Source organism: Eriocheir sinensis, chromosome 17 (assembly GCF_024679095.1).
Source record: "Eriocheir sinensis breed Jianghai 21 chromosome 17, ASM2467909v1, whole genome shotgun sequence".
NCBI lineage: Eukaryota > Metazoa > Arthropoda > Malacostraca > Decapoda > Varunidae > Eriocheir > Eriocheir sinensis.
This window is the reverse complement of record NC_066525.1, coordinates 1,802,501-1,830,498: the sequence shown is the minus strand read 5'-3', so window position 1 is coordinate 1,830,498 and position 27,998 is coordinate 1,802,501. Positions and strand designations below refer to the sequence as shown.

The following is a 27,998-nucleotide window of genomic DNA, read 5'->3' as shown; positions in this document are numbered from 1 at the left end:
AGGAGCGTCACAAACAGCTGATGCGGGAGACGAAGAGGAGGAAGAGGAGGAGGCAGAGGAGCAGCCAGGCGTGTTTCCTCTATTTACCATGACTTCCAGCTGTCCCAGGTAGCCCCGCGTGACATGACCTCCAGAAGCAGAGTGTGAGTATCCAATGACCTCCTTTACTCACCTTAAAACTCTATAATAATAAGAGAATAACAGAAAAAACGGACCATGATGTTTCCGCCTTTTGGGTTTGGTCATGTACTTAGCATAATTTTTCATACTGAGAGCGTTGTAGCGTGTTATTTTAGGTTATATTAGTGTCTAGAGGGATAATTATTGCTTTTTACAATCTATAAATAAAAAAACCTCACAATCACTCCTTTGCCTTATCATCTAGCACGTGACAATACATGCGGTGTCATTTCCCGTGTATGGAGTCTCATTTTGTGTTATTTTAAGTTATATTATTGTCTTGAGGGATAATTATTGCTTTTTACAATCTTTAACACAAAAACCTCACTCCCTATCACTCCTCTGCCCTTCAACTTTATCTGGAAGCACGTAATACTGAATGCGGTGTCATTTCCCGTGTATGGAGTCTCATTTTGTGTTATTTTAGGTTATATTAGTGTCTAGAGGGATAATTATTGCTTTTTACAATCTACAACACTTAAAAACCTCACTCCCTATCACTCCTCTGCCTGTCAACCTTATCAACTAACTCGTGATATTCCATTCAGTATCATTTTCCGTGTATGGAGTCTCATTTTGTGTTATTTTAGGTTATATTAATGTCTTGAGGGTTAATTATTGCTTTTTACAATCTATAACACATAAAAACCTCACTCCCTATCACTCCTCTGCCTGTCAACCTTATCAACTAACTCGTGATATTCCATTCAGTATCATTTTCCGTGTATGGAGTCTCATTTTGTGTTATTTTAGGTTATAGTATTGTCTTGAGGGATAATTATTGCTTTTTACAATCTATAACACATAAAAACCTCACTCCCTATCACTCCTCTGCCTGTCAACCTTATCAACTAACTCGTGACATTCCTTGCGGTGTCATTTCCCGTGTATGGAGTCTCATTTTGTGTTATTTTAGGTTATATTAATGTCTTGAGGGTTAATTATTGCTTTTTACAATCTATAACACATAAAAACCTCACTCCCTATCACTCCTCTGCCTGTCAACCTTATCAACTAACTCGTGATATTCCATTCAGTATCATTTTCCGTGTATGGAGTCTCATTTTGTGTTATTTTATGTTATATATTTGTCTAGAGGGATGATTATTGCTTTTTACAATCTACAACACATAAAAACCTCACTCCCTATCACTCCTCTGCTTGTCAGCCTTGTCAACTAACTCATGATATTCCATGCGGTGTCATTTTCCGTGTATAGAGTTTCATATCATGTTATTTACAATCTTTAACACACAATTACCTCACTCCCTATCACTCCTGTGCCTGTCAACCTTATCTGGAAGCATGTGATATGGTTTGACCTTACCCCGGCATCCTTTTTTCATATATGGAGCCTTATATCATGTTATCTTACCCTATATTAGTGTCTAGAGGAACGATTATCGCCTTTTACAATCTATAACACATAAAAACCTCACTCTCTATCACTCCTCTGCCTGTCAGCCTTATCTGGAAGCATGTGATATGGTTTGACCCTATCCCTGGCATCATTTTTTATATATGGAGCCTTATATCATATTATCTTAGCCTATATAGGTGTCCAGAGGGATGATTATTGCTTTAAACAATCTATAACACATAAAAAATAAGAACCTCAATCCCTATCACTCCTCTGTCTGTCAGCCTTATCAAGCATGTGACAGTTGCCTCAGGGGGTAAAGTTTTCCAAGTGTCAGAGGTCTCATGAGGTGGTGCAATGCTCTCTCTGTACTTGTGTCTGTGGTAGTGGTGATGGTCTCAGCTACTTGTGACTCCTAGAAAGCTGTCTCATCATTAATCTTACCCATTGGAGAAAGAGATTGAAAGGAGAAGAGGTGAAATGTATATATAGTATGTGGACATGGACTAGAGGGTTCAAAACACTGTTTGCTATATTGCAGAGGGAAGAGGTGATAGACTGAGTGCCTTGTGACTCCTTTGAAAGCTGTCCCATTGCTAATCTTACATGTTCTCCTCACATACACTGAAACTGGATTGGAGAAAGAAATTGAAAGGAGAAATGAAATGTACAGTATATGGATATGGACTAGAGGATTCAGAACACTTTTTGATAAATTGCAGAGGATACACTGAAGTTATGGAAAGACACCCAGCACTGGTACAACCATGTCCAGAAATTTAACATCAGTAAGATTGAGGGAAGTAAAGAATTAGAAAAGTGTGTGAAATTAACCAAACGAAGAAGACTGGGTATAGGGAGATATCAGATGCTTATTCTTAAAACTGTGAATAGCATCGTTACTATATAATACATAGGAGGTAGTTGAGGTAGTTAATAAGTAGGGAGTATACACTATAGCTGTTCATGGCCTCAGCGCTCATCTCTGTCACATAAACCCTTGAACCTGTAGTGGGTTGCTGGAAAATTCTACCAAGACCAGAAAATACATTGATCAAGCCAGCCATGGTATACAAACCTCAATAACTTCCTTTTTTATTGTGTGTGTTCTTGTATAACTTTCATTTATTGTGTGTGTGTCTTTTCAGATTATCAAAAGTATTCCCGTAGCATTAGTTCATCTCCTAGAAGGCCTGCTCGTTGAGGCGTAGAATCGCAGCACACCATGGAGTCGTCTTATCTATACTTCCTTCCCCTCACTGTGTTTGTACTCTTCCCGGCAACCTTCATCATCACGTGAGTGTGTGCGAACATTACTTCTTCTCTCAGTAGTATAAGGCTGAGGAGAGCAATGGAGCAATATGACAGGAAAGGAAGAATTAACAGCCTCTCCCTTTGGTCTCCCTTCCTGAATTACCTCACTTTGTTGTATAGAAAGTCTCATTAGTAAGGAAGCATATATGAATTTTCTGAGTCAAGACCTTTAGTAACTGTTTGGGGTTTTGTTAGGTTAGGTTTGGTTAAGTTTAGGGTATCTTCAAACACATGATAGCCAGCACCTTACAGTATAAATCAACAAAGAATAACCTCACTTTGTTGTATAGAAAGTCTCATTAGTAAGGAAGCATACATGAATTTTCTGTCAAGACCTTTAGAAACTGTTTGGGGTTTTGTTAGGTTAGGTTAGGTTAAGTTTAGGGTATCTTCAAACACATGATAGCCAGCACCTTATGGTATAAATCAACAAAGAATAACCTCACTTTGTTGTATAGAAAGTCTCATTAGTAAGGAAGCGTATATGAATTTTCTGTCAAGACCTTTAGAAACTGTTTGGGGTTTTGTTAGGTTAGGTTAGGTTAAGTTTAGGGTATCTTCAAACACATGATAGCTAGCACCTTATGGTATAAATCAACAAAGAATAACCTCACTTTGTTGTATAGAAAGTTTCATTAGTAAGGAAGCATATATGAATTTTCTGTCAAGACCTTTAGAAACTGTTTGGGATTTTGTTAGGTTAGGTTAGGTTAAGTTTAGGGTATCTTCAAACACATGATAGCTAGCACCTTATGGTATAAATCAACAAAGAATAACCTCACTTTGTTGTATAGAAAGTCTCATTAGTAAGGAAGCATACATGAATTTTCTGTCAAGACCTTTAGAAACTGTTTGGGGTTTTGTTAGGTTCGGTTAGGTTAAGTTTAGGGTATCTTCAAACACATGATAGCCAATTAAATAAATAAACCTTTCCCGATGCAGGTACATCATATCAGTCTTGCTAAGGCACACGGAGCCAGACTTCCCCTACATCAGTGACACAGGCACCTACTCCCCTGAAAGCTGCATCTTCAGCCAGGCTCTCAACATTGGGGCAGTGGCCAGTAAGTTGTGCTGTTGCCTACTATTCTAAGACCCATACGAATGACCCTCTCCTACTGCACCCATTCTTTACAACTATTTATTTTTATTATTATTTTTTTTTTTTACGTCTTCGCTAGCTGCGGGGATCATGTTTCTCCAATATGCTCTACTAAACTATATATTAACTACCTAACTACTGTACAATAACCTTTCTCTTTCCCTTTGCAGTCCTCATCACAATCTACGTGCGCTTCCGCCAGATCGCCGAGCTCTACCGCAACCACTCTTCCTCTGCCAACATCGTGAGGCTCAACCGTGTGGGCCTCTGCGTTGGGTCATTCGCGGCTCTTGGCATATCCATCGTCGCAAATTTCCAGGAGACGAATGTATTTTTTGTGCATATAACGGGAGCTCTCATAGCGTTTGGCCTCGGAACAACGTATCTTTGGGTTCAGGTGAGGAGTTAGGTTGATGATAATGATAATAATAGTAATAATGGCATTCACTGGCCTAGAGTTCTGTTGTTTCTACATTGCACAAACATTATTTTACAGTACTGGTTCATTAGACAGAAAGTGTATATGTGTGTGTGTATTTACCTAGTTGTAGTTTTACAGGTCCCGTCTCTGTATTTGTATTTGTCCAACTTTTCCTTAAAGCTTTGCACACTCTTTGCTAATACTACATCCTCACTTAGTCTGTTCTAAACCTTTATATTTCTTTGCGGGAAGCTATATTTCTTTATGCCTCTCAAGCTTCTTCCTTTCCTCAATTTTTTACTGTGTCCTCTTGTGCTCCTGGTGTTTATTCCTTGTTTTAGTAGTAACTCCTCATTATCTACATCTTCCATTGTGTGTGTGTCCATCATCTTATCCAAACTGACGTCATTTTTTGGCTTCCGTTCAGGCTATGTGTTCGTACCAGACGCACCCTCTGGTCAACAGCCTCGCCATGGCCCATGTTCGACTCGGCCTGGCGGTGGTGGCCTCGGTCTTCTTCGTGATTGGCTGCGTCTGTGCCAGCATCGCCCACACGCAGTTCGATGGTGAGTGTAAGCCTGTCTATATACTGTCCGTCCTTGTATTTTGCATCAGAGCATTAGAATAGTTTGTTATGAGCCCTTCTCCCTTCTCTTCTTTATCATCTTCCTACTCATGTTCTTCCCTCCCTTCCCGATTACTCTACCTAATGTTACTCTTCTGTCCTGCTTGTCAGTCTAAATGGTGTTACTCTTTCATCTTTTTCTTCTCTATCCTCTACTTCATCTTCCTCCTCCTCCTTCTCTTCTTCCTCTTTATCATCTTTCTACTCGACCCTATTACATCAGAGCATTAGAATAGGAGAGTTTAGCCAACTTATTTTATTATATTACCAAATGAGCCATGTGAAATTCAACTTGATGATGGTATGATAGTTTTTTGTGGTGAAGGTATTGTCGGAATCTCAATAAAATACCTCTTCTTTGTTTGCCAGATGGTATGATAGTTTTTTTGTGGTCAAGTTATTGTCAAAATGTCAAAAAAATACCTCTTCTTTGTTTGACAGATGGTATGATAGTTTTTTTGTGGTCAAGTTATTGTCAAAATGTCAAAAAAATACCTCTTCTTTGTTTGACAGATGGTATGATAGTTTTTTGTGGTGAAGGTATTATCAGAATCTCAAAAAAATACCTCTTCTTTGTTTGCCAGATGGTATGATAGTTTTTTTGGGGTCAAGGTATTGTTAGAATCTCAATAAAATACCTCTTCTTTGTTTGCCAGATGGTATGATAGTTTTTTTGTGGTCAAGGTATTGTCAGAATCTCAAAAAAATACCTCTTCTTTGTTTGCCAGATGGTATGATAGTTTTTTTTGGGTCAAGGTATTATCAGAAACTCAAAAAAATAGCTCTTCTTTCTTTGCCAGTCTCCTATGGTGTGAAGAAAATACCAATCATATTCAATCACCCTTTTCTATTTCTTTTTCTTCTTTTCTTTCTTCTCTTTTCATCCTCTTTTTCATCTTTGTTCACCAGTCTCCTATGCTGTGAAAAAAAATACCAATTATATTCAATCACCCTTTTCTATATCTTTTCTTTCTTTTTCTTTCTTCACTTTTCATCTTCTCTTCTTTTTCATCCTTGTTCACCAGTCTCCTTTGCTCTGAAAAACGTACCAGTCACATTCACCCACCCTGCTACATTTTTACTCAGGTGACAACCCCCGGAAGTGGTACCCCGGTGATGGTGGATGGGGCTTCCACGTGGCCAGCACTGTGTCGGAGTGGGTCTGTGCCGCCGCCTTCAACTTCTTCATGCTGACGCTGGTGGATGAGTTTAAGAGCATCTCCATGGACCCTCCGCAGGTAAAGAAATAGTAGGAGTAGTTATTCTTGTAGTAGTAGTAGCAGTAGTACTTAAATGTAGGGAAAGAATGGATTTAAGGTTTAGGAGATATCCAGGAAAAGAAGAAAGACAAATGAAAGTACGTTATGAAGAATTTAACCTTCATAATATGCTTAGTGTCCAGTTTTGAATAATAGTAATAATAATAACCTACATTGCATAAGTGTCATACATTTTTGTTACTCCCTTATACTCAAATATTTATATAGTAATAGTTTTGTAGTTTTTACTGCTCGGAACCTTAAGAAAAACACTCATGAACTCAATGAATTAAAACGGCTTGATTTTTTTCCTTGCACCAACTCAGTACCTACCTGTTTTATACTTATTGCTGCACCAAAGCTCAAGAAAAACACTCACAAACTCAATTAATTAAACCACTGACTGATTTCTTTCTCTCCTAATAGGTGTATGTGTCTGTCGATACACTTGCACCCACCCAGTACAGCGGGATCGGGGAGCAGGACCAGACAACAGACGACGTGCAGGCCATCCTCTCGTCCCACTCCTACATTACCTGAGGAACACCCACCCAGTCAGCTAGTCACGGGCCTGCTGGCTGCTTCCTGGAGGGTGTTGGGGGGAGTGCCGATGACGTGAGACGCTTACCAGACTACAGGGGGCAAAAAAACAGTAACCCAGAGTGGCAGAAACTCAAGTTGCTCCTCAGTAGTTGCTTTAATTTCTCGTGTGAGGGGAATGTGCTTCTAGACGATGCGAATATATCGTACATCGAGGAGTCCCCCGAGGTGAAAAGTGAGGCTTCCCACAGTGGTACGGTGTCGGAATTCCCGTGTGGGGACAATAACGACCTTGGTGTTGTCTCGTGCATAACGTCCCCGGATATTCACACAAGTAAATACGTGACTCAGGAGTGTTCGCCAATCGAGTGGGAGACGAATAAGCTGTTCCCGGACATAAAGAAACAGTCGTGCAGAAACTATAACTCATTCGATACGTCTCCTCCGATCGAGGGAACCGCGGACCCCAGGGAAGTCTCCAGGTGGCCGTCGTGTCTCCAGGTGGCTGGGGACGAGTCTAGACCCCTGATATCGAAGCATAATTCACTGTGCTATAAGAATACTGAGGGTGCAGGGAACGAGCACGATTGTTTTGCCAAGAAAGACAGGTTTTACAACAAAGTCTTACCCTTCCCTATAGTGTCCAAGAGTTTCGGGTCGCAGGAGTACTCAGGTGCTGTTAATTCGTTAGTGAAATTCAACGATGACACAAACTCTCATTCCGTGTCTCTAAATTACAGCAATGTGGAATGTAAAGGTAGCAATTTTTCAGTTTTCCAGAAGCCGGTAGTGGCGAGGGACACCATGATCCTTTGCAATGACCTAGACACCGATTGCCAGGTAGTCCCGTTATCCTTTAGTCCGAATGTCCATCCAGATGTGGGCTCAGTGCCTCTTAGTAATTACCAAGTGTCCATGATCAACAGCGTGCCTCCAGGAACATTAGTTAGCTCATCGTGTAATAGTAACTCATTGGTGACGCTCCTGAACCAGACCAAAGACTCCATCCAGCCCGCCTCGTGGCCTCGCCGGCGCCCACAGTCGCTGCGTGTGGCCATGTGTTACTCTGACCCTGAGCACCTGCAAGCTGCCAACATGGAAAACCTGTCGTCTGTGGCTAACCTGCAGGAAATAGCTTTAGCGGACATGACTGGAAGATCACAAGCTGAAGGCTCGTCCTCGACCTCGACCTCAACCAATGTTTTGTCGAGTATCGTTGACCCGAAGAATAGTGGGACATGGGAGGAGACTAACACTGAAAGGCCACTGAGCAGGAATGTTGGCGAAAGGGAAAGACCTCCTCTTGAAAACAAAGGTGTGATGAGACAAGCAAAACCAGGCAGTGCTACCAGATTGAACACTTCTTATAGAGAATCTATCTTAAAACCATCAGACATCAGTAACGAACCTACGCTTATGTCACTAGCAGCTGCCGAGACAGTTCTTAAGAGTACCGCTTTGCTGTACCCTCTTCTACAGGCTGCCCAGAACTATGGTGGTGGGTTTGATGATGGGTCTCTAAGGTCCCCTAGCAGCGACAAGGAGAACGACCCGGCCATGCTCTCTGTACGACCCAAAGTGAAGAGTATCGGCAATTCCCACTCGCCGAAACGGAAGAAAACATCGCCATTGAGGAAAAACAGATCGCCGAGGAGACAGAGATCGGACAGCATCAAGGAAGCTCACCCGAAATTGCTCTTACCGCCGACAGACGAAAGAAAGAGAAGTGAAAATGTGTGCGTGATGGAGGACGACGTGTGGGCTGTGGATGACTTTCTCCCGGTATCCAAGTCCGCTAAGACCCAAAGTATTGTCGAGACGCGGCGTTCTAGCGTTAAGCTGTCCCCAACATCGACGGTCAAGAGTTCAGTCAGCGGAGTGGAGACAAAAAACACGCTGAAGTCAGACCACATCAAAGGCAGCACCACTCCATTTCTCGATGATGTGGACCTTAGCATGATCAACAGTACGTTCTCCACCGACACTGGGTATGAGACGGAGACCAACACGAACTCTGTGAGCACGGAGGACTGCATTACGGTACGTGACAAGGATACGAAATCAAAGGAGGTCATATCACCGCGTTCCATAACCCGAGGAAACAGTGTAATGGACAGTATGAATTTCTTACCCTGCGTTCCTTCACCTCATACCACACCAGTCAACATCTCCGGCACGACAACCCCCAACACAGTAACAGAAGACCTCACCGACTACTTTAGCATATGTTCCGAACTGGCGAACTTGGTGAACGTATCTAACAACATATATCAAAAGGACGCTGGTGATGACACAGCCGACTACTTAAGCATTTCCTCAGAGCTGCCTGGCATGTTCAAGCTACCCGAGGACAGTCCATGCAGTGACCTTGACGCGGTGAAACAAACCTTTGCGGATGAGGCTGACAATATTGACCTTACAACCAGGCTACCCACACGTGAGCAGACCTTAACCAACCCTCGTGACTCACTGGCAAATGAGGAATCTTTGACAGCTGTCGACGACCCTGAGATTGAGGATGTCTTGAGCCCCCACGAGGATGTTTCAAGTGATCAGAGTCAGTCGAATTCCTCCTTGCCCTCCCCAGTGGACACGCCCTCACAGGAGCTGATTGAGGTGAAATACATGCAGCTATCCCTCAGTATCGTGTTGGCCATCGTTCTTCATGCCATGCAGAGTATATCGCAGTTCATGCTGGAGATCTTCCTCGCCACGGAGCAGGAGGATCGCTGGGACTGACATGAGGATCGCTGGGACTGATTAACCCCTTGAATATGGACTTCCTACCAAGCTACAGGAATGAGACAAAAAGTGGCTGCTACAATTCAATGAAGAAAAATGTAGAGTCATGCACCATGGGAGGGGATATCCAGCTTACCAATACCACATGGGAAACACTCCACTATCCACCACAGAGGCAGAGAATGACCTGGGAGTTTATGTTACCAGGCTACCAGTGAAGGTGAAATCCGTGCCAATCACAGCGGACGGGTTAAGCAGGAAGGTTTTAGTGCGAGATATCTAGTTTTTTATACTTGAAAATGAAAGTTGTGACTGTTGAAGGTTGAGAAAGTTGAAATTGAAAGTTAAAAATGAGAGAAAAATTGTTGAAGATAGAAAGAAAGGAAGATTATTGTGATTAATTCATTACCAGGGATTGTTGAGGAAGGTTTGTGCTGGATTTTTTTAATTTTCCTGCTTAAAAATGAAGGTTGTGACTGTTGAGGGTTGAGAACGTTTAAAAGTGAAAGCTGGAAACAAAGAGAGAAAATAATTAGAGATACATGGAAATGAAGAGTGTAGCCAGAGTGTAGCTGCGTCATCTGGCTCACTCTATAGCACACAGACATGGGGAGATTACTTATGTTATGTAATCAATTGCAATTACGATTACTTCATATTTTCACGATTACGATTACAATAAAATTAGGTGATGATGATGTATTAATCGTGACTACAGGAAGGACTGAAAGGTGAACTTGCAAATTTCATACACATGTACCAGACTAAATATTTAATTGGTTGAATTACTACAGATATTTACAGTAGAGTACATACTTGCTGTACGAGAAGCTATTAACTAAAACTCTGCTAATGTGATCCCAAAAGATATCACGATTACGATTACCCCATGTCTGATAGCACACATGTTTTCCAGTCTATATAGTTAAGTTAGCCTAATCCATTCCCATCTCCAACTGTTGCTGAATGCAGGGACATCTTGCAGGCATCACTTGAGGAATGGTCAGAGTGTAGCTACATCACCTGGCTCACTCTATGGCACATGTTTTCCAGTCTATATACGTACTTAAGTTAGCCTAATCCCTTCCCATCTCCAACTGTTACTGAATGCAGGGACGTCTTGCCTCAATGTACGATCCACGAACCTTCCCTCCCGTCTGTGTCTACCCACTTGGCTGTGTCTCAGTGTATATTTGCAGGAGTACAAGGGAGGGTAAACTTGTGTAAAAAGACATTAATAAGGGGACTAAGGATGTATACTGTGGGACGCTGAGGAAGTTCTGTCTATTGGGAACCCACAGAAATGAAGTTAGGTTGATATTATTATTTTATAGAGTGTAAAAATGAACTTGGGTGAAAGGGGAATTAAGAAGTTTATGATGTGTGGGCAGTTGCGAAATTCTGCCTACTTGATGTTCACAGGATATAAGTAATGAGTTAGAAGGTGTGAATTAGTATCTTAAAGAGTTGAAGCCTAGTGTAAAAAAGACTTGGATAAAAGACACTTGTAAAGGGATGTAAGAGGTGTATGACGTGTGGGCAGTTACGAAATTCTGCCTACTTGGTGTTGACGGGTTATGAGTAATGAGTTAACTGTGTATTGATATTTTAAAGAGTTGAAGCCTAATGTAAAAAAGACTTGGATAAAAGACACTTGTAAAGGGATGTAAGAAGTGTATGACGTGTGGGCAGTTACGGAATTCTGCCTCGGTGTAATGAGTTAGAAGGTGTGTATTGATATTTTTAAAGAGTTGAAGTATAGTTAAGGAAAAAAAATACCTGGGACACTAAAGACTCATAATAATTGCCGTTTTTTTATGATGTTTAAGAAGAAACGTTGAATCTGTTGCCTGCTGGTTAGGTATTTGTTACTATATGAAGAGTATGGATTTTTTAATAGTGCGGGATAAGTGGGTACCAGAATTGAAGAGTCCCATTGGCTATTAGATATGTTTATTTATTTTTCCTTGAACGGCTGATCAGCGAGTGATGTTTATATTATTATCACTATTTTTACAGCAACGGAAGCAGCTTAACATTAGTGTGAGGGGGAAAAGGTAGTGTGAAGAAGAAGATGGTGGCTGTTAAAGTGGCGACATGTTATTGATTCTGATATTAAGTAGATTTTCAGGGTTTTTGAGGTTTGAAGAGAGCTATGACCGAGGCAGTGAGGCTGGTAAAGGCTGGAACAAGAGTCTGAGCATAATAACAAGACATAAGAGAGCCTGTGTCTTAGCCTATGCTCTAGGAATGATGGCAGCCAGTCAGCCAATGTTGTTTTTTATCATCATTATTTTTATAGCAATGGAAGTAGCTTAAAGGCATAATAACAAGAAATAAGAGAGCCTGTGTCTGACCCTATGTTCTAGTAATCATGGCAGCCAGTCAGCCAATGTTGTTTTTTATCATAATTATTTTTATAGCAACGGAAATAGCTTAAAGGCATATTAACAAGAAATAAGAGAGCCTGTGTCTTAGCTATGTTCTAGTAATGATGGCAGCCAGTCAGCCAGTGTTGTTTTTATCATCATTATTTTTATAGCAACGGAAATAGCTTAAAGGCATATGAACAAGAAATAAGAGAGCCTGTGTCTTAGCTATGTTCTAGGAATGATGGCAGCCAGTCACCCAATGTCATTTTTTATTATCATTATTTTTATAGCAACGGAAGCAGCTTAAAGGGAAAAATACACACAAAAAACGCAAAACAGCCTGTGTCTTAGCCTAGCAATATTAGCTACCAAGTGAGGGAGGGAGGGAACGGGTGTAAATCAAAGCTTGCGATGATTTCCGGCTGCTTGTGTTTGGCTTGGTGGGCCACGTTCAGAGGGCAAAATCATCAAACCATTTACAAGACCTCTCACTGGTAAGTCTTCTGGTAACTCGGTCCACTACAAACGCTCATGATCTCTAGGCAGCTCCGGCGATGAATGAGTAATGAGTTAGGTGTATATTAGCATCTTAACCGGGTAGCAGCAGGGATCATGTTTCTTAAAGGCCCCTCTAAGTGAGAAAAATGAGAAAAAAATCATCACTCATGTAAACCATTTCATAATGTATATCAACGCATTTGTGATCAGTTTTTGCATCATCTATTTTTGGGGGGTTTATATCATGGCAAAAATTTGGCCCGTCGCTGGTACATGGTAAAGCCACAAATTTGGCCCGTTGCTGCTACTGGGTTAAAGAGCTGAAGCCTAGTATGAAACATGTTGAAAGAGTATATGGCGCAAGAACACATTTGCTAGTCGAGTTTACTGAGACAAAACCATCTATTCACTTCAGTCATCGCCATCGGAGTCACTTAAACACAAGGAGCATTCACAGTGGACAGGTTTACCGGAAGACTTACTAATGACGAGTCTTGTAAGTGGTTTGATGTGTCCAGCCCCGGGTCGCTACTTAATGCTTGCTCCAGAGTACTCTTATATCAGGAACGGTTAACTTAGGAGAAGACTTAGGAGTTACGTAGCTGAGCCGGTGCTGTCGTTAGCGGGCGAGTGGCGTATGGGATGTTGCTTTGAGGTTACGGCGAGATAGTTTTTGTATTCTTTTTTTATACGTATCTGTGCTTTTTGCTGTTTCAATATACGTAACATTACTTAATTTGTAGATGCCAGAACCAGTTTTGTGTATTCTGCTTTTATTAGAAGATCCAAGCCACTGTTTTTGCAAGTGGTATGTCGTTTTATTACATGTATTCTTCCGATTTATGTCTCTCTGTTTTATTGTAGAAGTTTTGGATTATTCAGAAATACGTAGTAACCTTGGTGGTGCAGGTGTCTACTCTTATTATCATTATTATTATCATCATTATCAAAAGCAGCATAATATTAAAATCATGGTAATGCCCCCAGCTTTATCATTTTACTATAGATATGTTTAATACCTCTTTTTGTTATTTATTTTATTTATATATTAACTTTATTTTCATATTAACTATTTTTATGAGCATCTTTCTCACTACTTAATGCTTAGTTTTTAGGGCAAATGCACTTTCAAATAGAATGATCATGGTTTTTTTTTTTAGTTTTAAGTTAACATGAGATTATTTTACAAACAACTAAAGGTATTATGTGTTGGAAAAGTGATTGGATCCTATTCACTTTTGTATGTATTAATTTATCTAGTTGATGATTTCATGAGTTCGTAATATACTACTTCTTATATGCAGTGCGATGTTGGAATCCATGTGTGTGGGTGTGAGTGTGGGTGTGTGTGTGGGGGTATGTGGACAAGTGTGTGTGTGTGGGGGGGTGTATGTGGATGTCGCTGATCTCTAATATAGTTAACCAATCCACTTATATTAGAGACCAGTGGTGGATGTGTGTGTGTGTGTGTGTGGATGGGTAGGTGAGTACGGGTGGTGTGTGGCTGGATGGGTGCATATATGTGTGTGTGTGTGTGTGTGTCTGCTACATAAAAAGCAGTGCAGGACCTGAGGTGGGTTAGTACACGCGCCTGCTGCAATGTTCAAAGATAGTCCGCTGTAGTTCACTGTCAGTTAAGCTAAAAAAAACAAGATATTCGGGAGTTCACGTCAAATCAAATGCAAAATATTATGGATGTGCCGTTTTTATAAGCTACTATATACATGCTCTGATTTATATACCTTTGAAGTGTACATACATAACTACATTTGCCTATCAACTACTGTAGTGAAACCCAGATTACCGAGAGATAATTTTTGCACTGGTTTCCGCAGGTCCTTTCCTCCCTGCCTCTCTGCTACACAGTTCCAATATCTTTTCCTCTCGTATGTTAGCTATAGGTTACATATGAGAGGATAGAGATGGGTGTTGGAACTGTATGGCAGAGCGTCAGGGAGGAAACGACCCGTGGAAACCAATACAAATTCCATCTCGTCAATCCGATTTCACTACGTCAGAATTTGAGTTTTCAGTCATTGCTGCAGTGGTCGTAAATATGGACGACACAATGATTTTTTATAAAGTCACCATATTCACGGCCGGCACCTCGTTATCCCACAAATGTGCGTATATTTTTGATCAATCGACTCTCTTATCCAATCGGGAAATACTACTTCTAACTTGGGTAATGTGGATTTTGTATATATAAGCTGCTATGTATTGCCTTTATATGTAGCCTATTACTATCTATACCATCATGACTTTCTAAAAAAAAATCAACATGCAGGAAGGAGGAAGGTCAGAACTAGATGTTATGTTGTAAATAGCTCAGAATTTATATATTGTTCCGGTTATATTTTTAAGAACTATTTGCCAAAGAGTTACTTAGCGTGTAGGAGACGTGTTAGTATGAGAAAAAGCTTTATCTTACGCATTTGTTTCAAGCTGAAGTGAGGCTCTGCACCCTATCATTTGAGGTGACCAATGGGAACTATGCATTGCTAACATTGTATGAGGCATCTGTGTGCAGTGGAGGGGAGGGGGGGCAGTGTTAATCTACATATTTACCAGTTTTATGGGTCTGTAGAAAGAGGGGGAGGAAGTGTTTTTAAGAGTGTGTAACTAACATTGTACCAGGCATCTGTGTGAGGGAGGGAGTGTTAATCTACATATTTACCTGTTTTATGGGTCTGTAGAAGGAGGGGGAGGAAGTGTTTTTAAGAGTGCGTAACTAACATTGTACTAAGCATCTGTGTGGAGGGAGGGGGTGTTATTCTACATATTTACCAGTTTTATGGGTCTGTAGAAGGAGGGGGAGGAAGTGTTTTTAAGAGTGCGTAACTAACATTGTACTAAGCATCTGTGTGAAGGAAGGAGGTGTTAATCTACATATTTACCAGTTTTATGGATCTGTAGAAGGAGACGGAGGAAGTGTTTTTAAGAGTGCGTAACTAACATTGTACTAAGCATCTGTGTGGAAGGAGGGGGTGTTATTCTACATATTTACCTGTTTTATGGGTCTGTAGAAAGAGGGGGAGAAAGTGTTTTTAAGAATGCGTAACTAACATTGTACAAGGCATCTGTCTGAAGGGGAGCGGTGTTATTCTACATTTTTACCAGTTTCATGGGGGGGTGGAAGACAGAGGTGTTATTCTTCATATTTACCAGTTTTATGGCTAATGAGAAGGAGGTGGATTGTATAGGAAGTGTTTTGAAGGGTGCAGTCAATAGTTCTTCCCTTAGTTTTCCTTCATATACACCAGATTCAAGAGAGAGAGAGAGAGAGAGAGAGGGGCAGAGGTGTTATTCTTCATATTTACCAGATTTATGGCTCTGGAGAAGGAAGCAGATTGTATAGAAAGTCATTGAAGAGTGCAGTGAATAGTTCTTCCCTTAGTGCATTTATCCCCAGCCAGATTATTACCCTGTTACCTTACATACTTATTAATTTACTTAGTTTACCAGCGCTTACATCCCTCACGTTAGCTTCAGACATTCACATCATCCATATCATAGAACAGATCACCTCCACTTCCTTGCACAGTAACTTTTGATAGGCCACAAAAATGATGGGTTTCGGGATGCAGTTACCTTATGTATTTACTTGGTTTACCAGTGCTTAGATCCCCCTCATGTTAGCTTCGGACATTCACGTCATCCATATCATAGAACCCATCACCTCCACTTCCCTGCACAGTAACTTTTGAGAGGCCACAAAAATGATGGGTTTTGGGATGCAGTTTGGAAAGGGATGCTGCCTTAAATTAAAGACATTCAGCTTTATATTGTAGAGTCACAGCCATGTTTTTTGTAAGTTAAATGTACTCTCATATCTTGATCAGAGCTCCTAGGAAATGGTGGGGCATGGAACATGATATCGTATAGGACATGTTAAAAAAGTCTATGGCAAGAGGATATGTGCGTTAGTATCCTTGGCAGCATCTTTGATAAGGCGCATATCACCCCTTGTCTTGCTCCTTGTGAAATGGTAGAGTATAGGACATGGTGAAAGAGTATATGGAATGTTAGAGTGCAGGATATGTTGAAAGAATATATAGCAAGAGGGTATGTGTGTTAATTTCCTTGGCAGCATCTTTGACAAGGCGCATATTACCCCTTGCCTTTTCTGTTTCCCTGATCCCTTTTGACAATCAGAGTTTAGGTTTGAATGAGCACTATATAGGTCTGAATACTATATAGGTCACTTAGAAGAGGGTTAGTACATATTATCATCATCATTACCATTCATATCCCAGGCTAGAGGAGGTCATCGTAATCATAATCATATTCATATTCATCTTTAGTTTTCCCTCCATGACCTGATTTTAAACATTCCAATGGCATAGTCTTTCTCTTTATTTTGCTTTTTCATGCTTACAACTGCTTTACTTTATGGGGCTATGGATGTGTGGTATATTATTGCACTGTGGCTTAATTTGAAGGGATTTTGGGGCTTGTGTTCTGTAATCTCTCTTCAGACTGAGTTAGGAGAATCATTTTATACCGATATTTACCAAGGTAATTGACACTCAGGTAAATATTTGATGAGAGAAAGTTGTTTACATCCTAAATTTGTGAGAAAGTAAGACCTTCTACTTAAGTGTTTTGTAATCTCTCTTCAGACTGAGTTAGGAGAATCATTTTATACCGATATTTACCGAGGTATTTGACACAGAGGTAAATATTTGATGAGAAAAAGTTGTTTATGTCCTGAAAAAAACATCTTGATTTTGTGAGAAAGTAAGACCTACTTTAGTGTTTTGTAATCTCTCTTCAGACTGAGTTAGGAGAATCATTTTATACTGATTTTTTACCGAGGTATTTGACACAGAGGTAAATATTTGATAAGAAAATGTTGTTTGTGTCCTGAAAAAAGCATCTTGAATTTGTGAGAAAGTAAGACCTACCTTAGTGTTTTGTAAGCTCTCCTCAGACTAAGTTAGGAGAATTTTCTACATTGATGTTTAGAGGAAAATATTTGCTGAAAGTTGTTTATGTCCTGAATGGCATCTTGAATTTGAGAGAAGGTAAGACATATATTTTAGTGACCTATATATAGCCACCATAAGTTTGTCAGTGAACTAAAACCAGGTCAAATTTATCATTATTATTATTTTATTTTGTGTGTGTACGACTGACAAATTTTCTGTCATTGCAATAGAGGAATGGAAGAGAATATACTTTGTGACTCCTAATGAACTGAATCCACTGTCTTAAGCCACCATGTCACAGATGATTATGTATATAAGGTTCTTCAGACTCAGCCTACTAGTATAAGCCTCCATTGGTTTGTTACTTTCTCAATAAATCTTGGTTAATGAGCCTCTTCCTGCAAGGGTGGTAGTTTGATGTGGTAACCTTATTTTGTGTTAGTAGTGGACAGTGTACTACTACCACTACTACTACTACTACTACTACTAATACTACTACTACTTCTTTTACCACCATAAGCATCTTTTGGCCACTTCTTTTGATTCATTTTTGTAGGAGCAGCGAGTAGCGGGCACTTTTTTTTTATTGTTTCCTTTTTTAGTGCCCTTGAGCCATCTCCTTTGTTGTAAAAAAAACAAAAAAAAACTACTACTACTACTACTACTACTACTACTACCACTACTACTACTATTATTATCATTATTATTATTATTATTATTATTTATTATTATGGTAAGAGTGCTATTAGGTACATTACCTTGGTCTAGTAATGTATATACAGAGATGATTTTCTGATTCATATTGAGATTAATCCAATATTCTCCTTATTTCAGAATTTTCTTCATTATTATTATTTTTTTTATTGGTGAAAGTGTTATATGTTACATCAGTTTGGTATTGCAATGTACAGATTGAGAGTATTTCTGAACTAATTCATCAAATCTCAGACTTCTCTTATTGCTATGACAGATATTTAGGGACAGCTTTAATATATCTTCCCTAAGTACACTTGTTAAAAGGTGTAGCATATATTATTACTACATTTCTAGTTTTTTTATTCAAATGTTATAATGTCCAGAGATTATCTTCAAAGTTCATCATGATATTAATCCAAAATCCTCCTATATTTCATGACAGTGACAGCTCTTGTATTTAAGTTTATAGTATTCATTTATGTTTATTACCTGTTTATCAATACATTTCTTTATCATTACTTCTATATGCCACCCTCTCATATTAATAGTAACAGATTTTAACTTGTTCCATAGCCAATAGCAAGGAGATTATTACTTAATTGCTTTCATTTTATTTCCTTGATCAGCAGAGTTTCTATCTTTATTACGCCTCAAACTTGTCATTTTACTGTTATAAGCCCAGATTAAGCCACATACATCCCTTTAAATAAATAGTAATGGGTTATAACTCGTTGCATAGTCAGAAAAGTACAATCATTGGAGTCATAGGTTATCTTATATTCTTTTATTAAACTGTATTACGTTTCTATATTCATTTCATTGTCATTAGTCCAGATTAACATACTAACATCCCTTTAAATAAATAGTTATAGATTGTAACTCATTGTATAGTCAGTGAAGCACAATCATCGGAGTCATAGGTTATCTTATATTTTTTTTATTAGACAGTATTACGTTTCTATATTCATTTCATTGTCATTAGTCCAGATTAACATACTAACATCCCTTTAAATAAATATGGATTGTAACTCATTGTATAGTCAGGGAAGCAAAAAGACTGTTACATTAGTCTCTCCCTGGTCAGAGGAGTCACGGGTCATGGTATTGTTTTTATTAAAGGTCATGGAGTGCCTTCCTAACAGAGCCATGCATTAAAATCGACCCCCAGTTTGTTTATTTACAAAAGCTTAAAAACCTCAGTGATTTAACCGGATACCAACATAACTTATCACCACTATTAATATTTATGAACTATATTTCATCCCAAGGAATTGTATCATGAGAAAACACCATATACTACTTTACTTTACTATCAGAGTGTAATATGATAGTCGCATGGAGTAAAAAAAGCATAAATAAGGGAGAGGTGAGGGCGAGTAAGGTTGGCAGTACCGTAAAGGGGGACTGGGGCAAGTGTTGTGTACAGTGTTGCCAATCGGATGGTTTGCCTGCTAAATATGAAGGATGTTTGTATATCTAGCAAGGATTAAAGTCATCTAGCGAGAAGTATTTACCCATATAATTCATCGAGCCGTCAATATTGGAGTTACTTTACATGCACAGCGGTCAAAAAGACTAAATATAGTTAGTCTGATATGGAAAGTTAATAAAAATAGCTTGTTTGAGGTTTTGGCGCTCGTGTAGCATGATTCTTCGGCGTTGGTAATGTTGTTAATGGCTCTGGGCTGGTCAGTGTGCGAGAGGTCGTGTGCGGGGGAAGGTGCATGGCGATGACGGTGACAATTTAGTGCTATAATCCTTGCAATGGCTAACCCGGCGGCCCCGAGGAGGAGTGGAGCCATGAAAATACGCCTCACCAGTAAGTACACCACAAATAACACCTGCAAACCTTCTCCAAATGAATATAAACACAACATTCCTTTTCAGACTCGACATTTTGGCTGGGGAGGTCATTTTTGGCTTTCAAGAAGATGGAGAAGAAAATAACGAAGGAAAACGAATTACAAAGCGAAAATACGAAAGAAAAATTATTAATGAGACCCCAGGAACAGAATTACACTCTCAAACCGCTTCTAAATCCTTGAAAACCTAACATACGTCCATAGACTCGAGTACTCGGCAGGGTTGGTCATTTTAGGCTTTCAGGATAACAAGGAGAGGAAAATTAACGAAGAAAAACGAATTATAAAGCGAAAATACGTAAGGAAAATGATTAATGAGAACCCAGGAACATAATTACACTTCAAACCGCTTCTAAATCCACGAAAGCCTAACATACTTTCATTGACTCGATTGCTCGGGTGGGTTGGTGATTTTAGACTTTCAGGAGAACTTGGAGAGGAAAACAACGAATTACAAAGCGAAAATATGTAAGGAAAATGATTAATGAGACTCCAGGAACAGAATTACACTCTTAAACCGCTTTCAAGTCCATGATAGCCTAACATACTTTCATTGACTCGATTGCTCGGGTGGATTGGTAATTTTAAGCTTTCAGGAGAACATGAAGAGGAAAACAACGAATTACAAAGCGAAAATACGAAAGGAAAATTATTAATGAGACCCCAGGAACATAATTACACCTTCAAACTGCTTATTAATCCACGAAAGCCAAACATACTTTCATTGACTCGATTGCTCGGGTGGGTTGGTAATTTTAGGCTTTCAGGAGAACATGTAGAGGAAAACAACGAATTACAAAGCGAAAATATGAAAGGAAAATGATTATTGAGTCTCCAGGAACATAATTACACTTCAAACCGCTTCTAAATCCACGAAAGCCTAACATACTTTCATTGACTCGTTTGCTCGGGTGGGTTGGTCATTTTTGGCTTTCAGGAGAACATGGAGAGGAAAATTACGAACCTCAGCACAAAATATGGAAGGAAATTGAATAATGTAACCTTAGAATCAAAACTACACTGCATAACCTTCTCCAAGTCCATTAATTCTTCATTTTCTTTCTCCTCTCCCTCGGTTTTCCTTTTTCCTCCTCTTCCTCCTCCTTGTTCTTCTCTTCTCCCTAGACTCAAAAGTACACTCCTATAGTCCGAAGTCCATCAATTCTTCATATTCTTCCTTCTCCTCCTCTTCCTCTTTCTCTCCCCTTGGTTTCTTTTTTTTCTTCTACTTCCCTTTTACTCGCACTGTCTCCTCATTCTCCTTCTCCTTGTCCTTCTCCCTTCTCCGCTTCCTAAACACTAACATACCTTTCCAGACTCGGTTTCTCAGCTTGGATGGTCATTTTAGGTCTTCAAGATAACATGGAGAGGAAGAGTAACAAACCACAACATAGGATAAGGTAAAAAAATCACAAACAAAACCCCAGAAACAGAAATAACAGTGAAATAGTGACAGAAATACCTCGTCTCCGTCAACTCCTATCAACCTCCTCTTCATGTCTTGCTCCTACCCCAAAATGGCTGGACACTCGCCCTTCTATGTCTTGCCTTTCCCTTAAGCGATGCCCAGAGTACCCCATGCCCTTGATACTGTACCCACGAGCCTTATATGTTAACCAGAAACAGCATACAGCATTTATTTCATAGCATAGCGTATTGGGGGACAGACAGACAGGCAGGAAGAGGTAGGGAGTGAAGGGAAGGGATGCCAGAGTACCCATTTCCTCTAGTACTGTACCCATGAGCCTCATATGTGGACCAAAAATAGCAAACAGTTTATGTATTACAACCTAACATGTGTTCTTGGTAATGGGGGACTGACAGACAGGCAGGAAGGGGTAGTAAGTAAAGGGCATAGTACCCATTCTCTTAGTACTGTACCCATGACCCTCATATGTGGACCAAAAACAACATAAAGTCTATAAATTACAACCTAACATGTGTTCTTGGTAATGGGGAACTGACAGCAGGAAGGAAGGGGTGATAAGGGTAGGGAAGGGATGCCAGAGTACCCATTTCTTTAGTACTGTACCCACCAGCATCAATTTTAGAGCCTAATGTGGATGGTTTCTTAGCTAGTTATTGTAGACATAGATACAGACAGAGTGATTAGGGGTGCAAGGGATGGAATGGTAAGGAAGGGAAGGCTAGACAAATTTATCATGTATTGAGTGAAATAGAGTTCCTGGATGGTTTCTTAGCTAGTAATTGTAGACATAATACAGACAGAGGGATTAGGGTAGCAAGGGATTAAATGGTAAGGAAAAAAGCAGGAAGGGAAGGTTGGACATCAATTTATCATGTATTGAGTGAAATAGAGTTCCTGGATGGTTTCTTAGCTAGTAATTGTAGACACAGATACAGACAGAGTGATTAGGGTAGCAAGGGATTAAATGGTAAGGAAAAAAGCAGGAAGGGAAGGTTGGACATAAATTTATCATGTATTGAGTGAAATAAATTAGTTCCTGGTGGGTTAGGTTAGGTGTGGGCAGGATGGGATGAGAAGGGAAGGCATGGCAGACCAAACACACACATTCACACACACACACACACACACACACACACACACACACACACACACACACACACACACACACACACACACACACACACACACACACACACAGGGTTCCAGGTGGGTTAGGTTAGCAGTCTGTGTGTAAATATTTAGAGTTGGTTCAGTACTTTCCTTTTTTTGTTGTGGTTTTGAAGCTAGTGTGTGTATATATGAACTGTGTGGGTTGTAGTTAGGTTAGGTTTAGGGTATCTTCAGACATATGACAGGCAGCAACTTAAAGGAAAACAAGGAGTCTACTTTATTGAATAGAGTCTCATTACAGAATTTACCAAGTCTACCAATATGATGACTGTGTGGGTTATAGTTAGGTTAGGTTTATGGTATCTTCAAACACATGACAGGCAGCAACTTATAGTAAAAATCAACAGAGAAAGAGCTCACAATGTTACCTACATAGAAAGTCTCATAACGGAGGAAGTGTATATAAATTCACTGAGTATACAAATATGATTACTGTGTGGGTTATAGTCAGGCACAGTTAGGATATTTTCAAACACATGACAGACAGCAACCCAAAGTAAAAATCAACAGAGAAAGAGCTCACAATGTTACCTAGATGAAAAGTCTCATAACAGGAAGTGTATAAGACTTTACTGAGTACAAAGATATGATGACTGTTTGGGTTATAGTTATCAATGCAAGGATAGAATATCTTCGGACACATAAGACTCTGCAACTTATATAGTAAAGCGTAAGAAAGAAAGGAAGTTCTCATTCAATAGAAATTCATTACTCGGGAAGCATAGATGTGTTTATTGAGTAGGTACTAGGCCCGTACCATTTTTGTACAATTCTCATTTTTATTTCTATTTTTATTAACTTATTTTATTATTAGTACTACTATTGTTATTCTGGTATTGGCATCTCCTGTCTACTACTATTGTTATTCTGGTATTGGCATCTCCTGTCTACTGATGTGGCTAACTGGGTGGGAGTTACTTTTATTCATGCATAAGGACAGTGTCTAAATACGGTATTCTTCTTTATATATATCTTTTTATTTTTGTGGCATTTTACCTTCTCATTTCACATTCTTACTTTCCCTTTTGTATGAGGTTGGCCGGGCTATGAGTCTCTCCCACTCTTGACGATGATATCCTCCCTCCTTCCTGATGATGCAATTAGTATAGGAGGAAAAGTAATGATATTCAGTTAGATTTGTAGTGTTAGAGAGCAATACAAACTTAAAATGGATTAGTACGGTACGGTATATATGATTATGTTAGGGTGTATATGTATTAGGTCCATGTATTAGGGTCTATGTTAGTATGTCTATTCTTTTGAGACTTAACTAAGCCTATCGGAACTATAAAGTAAAAAAAAAAGATTGTTAGTCTGTATATTAGGGTCTATGTATTAGGGCATAGTGTGTATTAGGATCTATATGTTAGGATGTATGTTATGTGTTTTAAGACTTAACTAATTTCATCTTAACTAAAAAGTAGAAAGTAAAGAAAAAAATAAATGTACATCAGGTGATACACTTTACCTGCAGCCTGAATCTAATCGCCACCAAAACATAGTGAGAGTTATGATATTTTTTATAGTATCCACCTCCCCTCCCCCTTCCAAGTCTCTATTACAACTGGACTTCTCTGGGCCAAGGTGACATATATTTATGATACTATGTTAGGTGCAGGTGAAAGCACTCAAAATAAGAGGACATGGTTGTTGGTGTTAGTCATAGTGGTGGTGGTGGTAGTTGGTGGTGGTCAAAGAGGTTAGGTGTGGTGGTGGTGATGGTGGTATTATTGTTGGTAGTAGTGATGCTGGTAATAGTGGTGGTGGTGGGAGATTCTGGTAGTGGTGGTAGTAGTAGTAGTAGTAGTAGTAGTAGTAGTGAGTCCATTGTAGATATTAGCAAACTTGGTAAGAACAGTGAAGGAAGGAAGGAAGGAGGAAACATGGGAATTAGATATAGGCTAGGATGAAGGTACGGATGAATAAATAGAATAACATTGTATGAATAAGAATGTATGAATGGAAGATATTAGAAAGTAGAGAGGAAATAGGAAGAAACACGTGAACTAGATAAAAAGGATGAAGGTATTGATGTATAAGAAAAATAAGAATGTTTGTAGTGAAAGGAAGAAATTAGAAACCAGAGAGGAAATAGGAGAAAAAACGTGAACTAAAACATAAAAGGATGAAGATATTGATGGAAATTTAGACACCATACAGAAAATAATAGAATGACCCAAAACAAACACAAACATTAGGTACTATAGAGATCTTAGCAATAGAGTGACTAGAACGAATGTCTTTTTTTTTTACTTCGTGTGTGAGTTAGTAAGGAGCGTTTGTGTGTGTGAAATTTAGAAAGCATACAGAAAAAGAGCAGAATGACCCAAAACAAACACAAACATTAGGTACCGTACTATAGAGATCTTAGCAATAGAGTGACCAGAACGAATGACTCTTTTTGACTTCGTGTGTGAGTGAGTTAGTAGTTAGTAATATACATGTAGAGAGAAGGAGCGTGTGAGTGTGAGTGAGTGACAGAGTGAGTGAGTGAGTGTCTGTTTCCTGCCAACTGTTTAGGCTTAAGCTTATCAATGGTTTTACATAAGTAGTCCCCGTTAGCATTGAAGTGTTTGATGTCTGTTTACGAGGTGACAGACTGCGTGTTATGTGAAGGTTATGTGTTTTACTGGACTGTTTGTGTGTGTATGTTGATTCTCTCTCTCTCTCTCTCTCTCTCTCTCTCTCTCTCATTTATCTATATTTCACCCTTATTGTGTATGTATATATGTCACTGGTATACTGAATTCCTTATATTGATAGATACAAATACTCGTCCACATTATCTATCTATCTATCTATCTTTTTATTAACATCAGAACACAAGATTATAATGATGTGTGTGTGGATCTTTTTGTGTGTGATGATGATGCTTGTGTAGTATTATTAGTGATGACAGTAGTGGTGGTGGTGGTGGTGATGGCGTAGTATTAAGAATTAGGAGTGATGACATTGGTGGTGTGTGTGTGATTTTGATGATGATGCTGGTAGCTAATATTAGTGATGGTGTTGGTGATGGTGGTGTACTATTGATGATAGGAAGCAGTGGGAATGATGTAGAGGTGATGATGCTGATGTTTATAGAAGGAAGTCATGGTGGTAGGGAATGGTGGAGGTGGTTGTGGACGTAGGAGTTTTTGTGGCTGGTTGTCTCTCCCTCCCTCCCTCTCTCGCTCCCTCCCTGGCTTGGCTGTGAAGGACGTGGGCGAACAGGGAGGAAGGGCAGGAGTAAGCAGTACCGTTGGGATGATTAGGTCAGGTGTCAGTGAACTAATATAAAAAAAGGGCCAGGTAACTTTGGTAAAGATAGGTAGGTAGGTAGGTAGGTAAGGGTGGTGATGGTGGTTGTGGTCTTTCTTTTTTTCTTCCTCCTTTTCTTCTTCTTGTTCTTCTTTGTAAGGTAACGAAGATGGTTTTGTGTTATTATTATTATTGTTATTATTATTATCATCATTGTTGTAAGAGGTTAGAGAGGAGAGGTGGGGTAAGAAGTGTGTGTGTGTGTGTGTGTGTGTGTGGACTTGATGATGTGCTTGCTGATGAAGTCTTGGGAGCAAACAGGGCGTCAACACACACACACACGCACACACACACACACACACACACACACACACACACACACACACACACACACACACACACACACACACACACACACACACACACACACACACACACACACACACACACACACACAGCAAACCATAGTTATTAGCTGAGGCGTGGCTAGTCTTCGGGCAGATGGTGATGGTGGTGGTGGTGGAGGTGGTGAGGGAAGGGTAGGCAGGTGGTGATGGTGATGATGCTGGTAGTGGTGGTGGTGAGAGATGGTGGTGGTGGTGGTAGTAGTAGTAGTAGTAGTAGTAGTAGTAGTAGTAGTAGTAGTAGTAGTGAATCCTTTGTAGATATTAGCAAACTTGGTAAGGTAAGGTAAGGTTAGGTAAAGTAAGGTAAGTTTAGGTTAGGTAAGGTTGGGTTAGGTTAGGTTAGGTTAGGTTAGGTAAGGTAAGGTTAGGTAAGATAAGGTAAGCCAAGGGTAAGGTAGTAGGTAACAGCAGACCAGGTAATGTTAGATAAGGTAAAGGAAGGTAGATAGACAGGTAGATAGATAGATTAAAAGATATATAGATAGATAGTATTAGTAGTAGTAATAATAGTAGCAGTAGCAGTAGTAGTAGCAGTAGTAGTAGTAGTAGTAGTAGTAGTAGCAATGAAAAGGAAACAGAGAAATGGTGTAGGTACTAAACTTTGCCCTTTCATTAGATCGTGGAGGTGAAAAGAGAGGCGTTGGTGGTGGTGGTTGCCCAGATGACATTTGCACAGGTACACACACACACACACACACACACACACACACACACACACACACACACACACACACACACACACACAGACACACAGCTGAGAAGAGGGGTAGTGAAGGAGGGGGTAGAGGGAGGGTAGGGAGAAGGTACCTAGGTGAGTGCCAGCCAGGTAAAAATGGGGGGTGGTGGGGATGGGGTGGGCGCCAGGTAAGGTGAGGTGACGCGGAAGTACGGTGTATAGGGCCATCAAATTCGAGTCCTAGTATCCTTCTCCTTGTGGTTGTGGTTGTCCAGTTATGTGGTTGTTGTTTTTGGTGGTGACGGTGGTGGTGTTTGTTTGTTTTCTTCATTATTCGTTCTCATTTTCTTTTCTTTCCACCATTTTCTTGTTCTTGTTCATTTTCTTCTTCTTTTTTTTTTTTTCCATCTCTTCCTTTTCTTGTATCTCTTCCTCCTTTTTTTCCGCTTCTTTGTTTCTTTCTTTCTTCTTCTTCTGCTTCTTCTTCTTTTTCTTCTTCTTCTTCTTCTTCTTCTTCTTCCTTTTCTTCCTCCTCTTCTACTTCTTCCTCATTACTACTACTACTACTACTACTACTACTACTACTACTACTACTACTACTACTACTACTACTACCACTACTACTGTTCTTGTTGCGGAGATACAATCGAAGAATACTTTGAATACCAAACATGGAGAGAGAGAGAGAGAGAGAGAGAGAGAGAGAGAGAGAGAGAGAGAGAGAGAGAGAGAGAGAGAGAGAGAGAGAGAGAGATAATCACGCGGGCCAGTGACCTTCGCCCTCATTGACTTATTCATGACCTTTAGAGAGAGAGAGAGAGAGAGAGAGAGAGAGAGAGAGAGAGAGAGAGAGAGAGAGAGAGAGAGAGAGGGTATGTGTTTGTTATTGCAGTAGTAGCAATGCATTCTTCTTCTTCTTCTTCTTCTTCTTCTTCTTCTTCTTCTTCTTAGTAGTAGTAGTAGTAGTAGTAGTTGTAGTAGCACCAGTGGTAGTAGTAGTAGTATTAGTTGTTGTAGTAGTAGGTAACAGTGGTAGTAGTAGTAGTAGTAGTAGTAGTAGTAGTCTTAAGTGGCGACAGTCTGGTCCACATCCCTTCACTAGGGGCTCAACATCCTGTGTGTGTGTGTGTGTGTGTGTGTGTGTGTGTGTGTGTGTGTGTGTGTGTGTGTGTTT

The 27,998-nt window shown here is 39.8% G+C and overlaps 2 protein-coding genes and 1 long non-coding RNA gene across 6 annotated transcripts in view; 2 read left to right on the top strand and 1 right to left on the bottom strand.

Annotated features, from left to right (window-relative positions):
• The first annotated feature begins 4 nt into the window (after nucleotides 1–4).
• Nucleotides 5–9,687, top strand: LOC126999712 (DNA damage-regulated autophagy modulator protein 2-like). 3 transcript variants are annotated; one of them, XM_050862475.1, is made up of 7 exons: nucleotides 5–143; nucleotides 2,689–2,836; nucleotides 3,797–3,918; nucleotides 4,127–4,353; nucleotides 4,805–4,943; nucleotides 6,089–6,240; nucleotides 6,688–9,687. In XM_050862475.1, exons 2-7 carry the CDS (start codon nucleotides 2,766–2,768, stop codon nucleotides 6,799–6,801), a joined length of 825 nt encoding a protein of 274 aa, XP_050718432.1. In that variant the 5' UTR covers nucleotides 5–143; nucleotides 2,689–2,765; the 3' UTR covers nucleotides 6,802–9,687. The 3 variants fall into 3 exon arrangements, with proteins under 3 accessions (XP_050718432.1, XP_050718433.1, XP_050718434.1); XM_050862476.1 differs by lacking the exon at nucleotides 5–143 and adding an exon at nucleotides 1,884–2,015; XM_050862477.1 differs by lacking the exon at nucleotides 5–143 and adding an exon at nucleotides 1,929–2,031.
• A 2,337-nt stretch (nucleotides 9,688–12,024) lies between these two features.
• LOC126999713 (uncharacterized) lies at nucleotides 12,025–19,201 on the bottom strand. Its single transcript, XR_007753524.1, has 2 exons — nucleotides 15,201–19,201; nucleotides 12,025–15,090 (listed from the first exon to the last, which is right to left on the bottom strand). It is a non-coding gene; the product is annotated as an uncharacterized LOC126999713 (long non-coding RNA).
• A 526-nt stretch (nucleotides 19,202–19,727) lies between these two features.
• The window catches only part of LOC126999710 (E3 ubiquitin-protein ligase SMURF1-like), a 66,052-nt gene continuing 57,781 nt past the window's right edge, over nucleotides 19,728–27,998 (top strand). For both annotated transcript variants that reach the window (XM_050862471.1, XM_050862470.1), the window contains exon 1: nucleotides 19,728–19,859. In XM_050862471.1, the coding sequence (XP_050718428.1) occupies nucleotides 19,805–19,859 (55 nt within the window). In that variant the 5' untranslated portion in view covers nucleotides 19,728–19,804. The remainder of the gene's footprint in view (nucleotides 19,860–27,998) is intronic.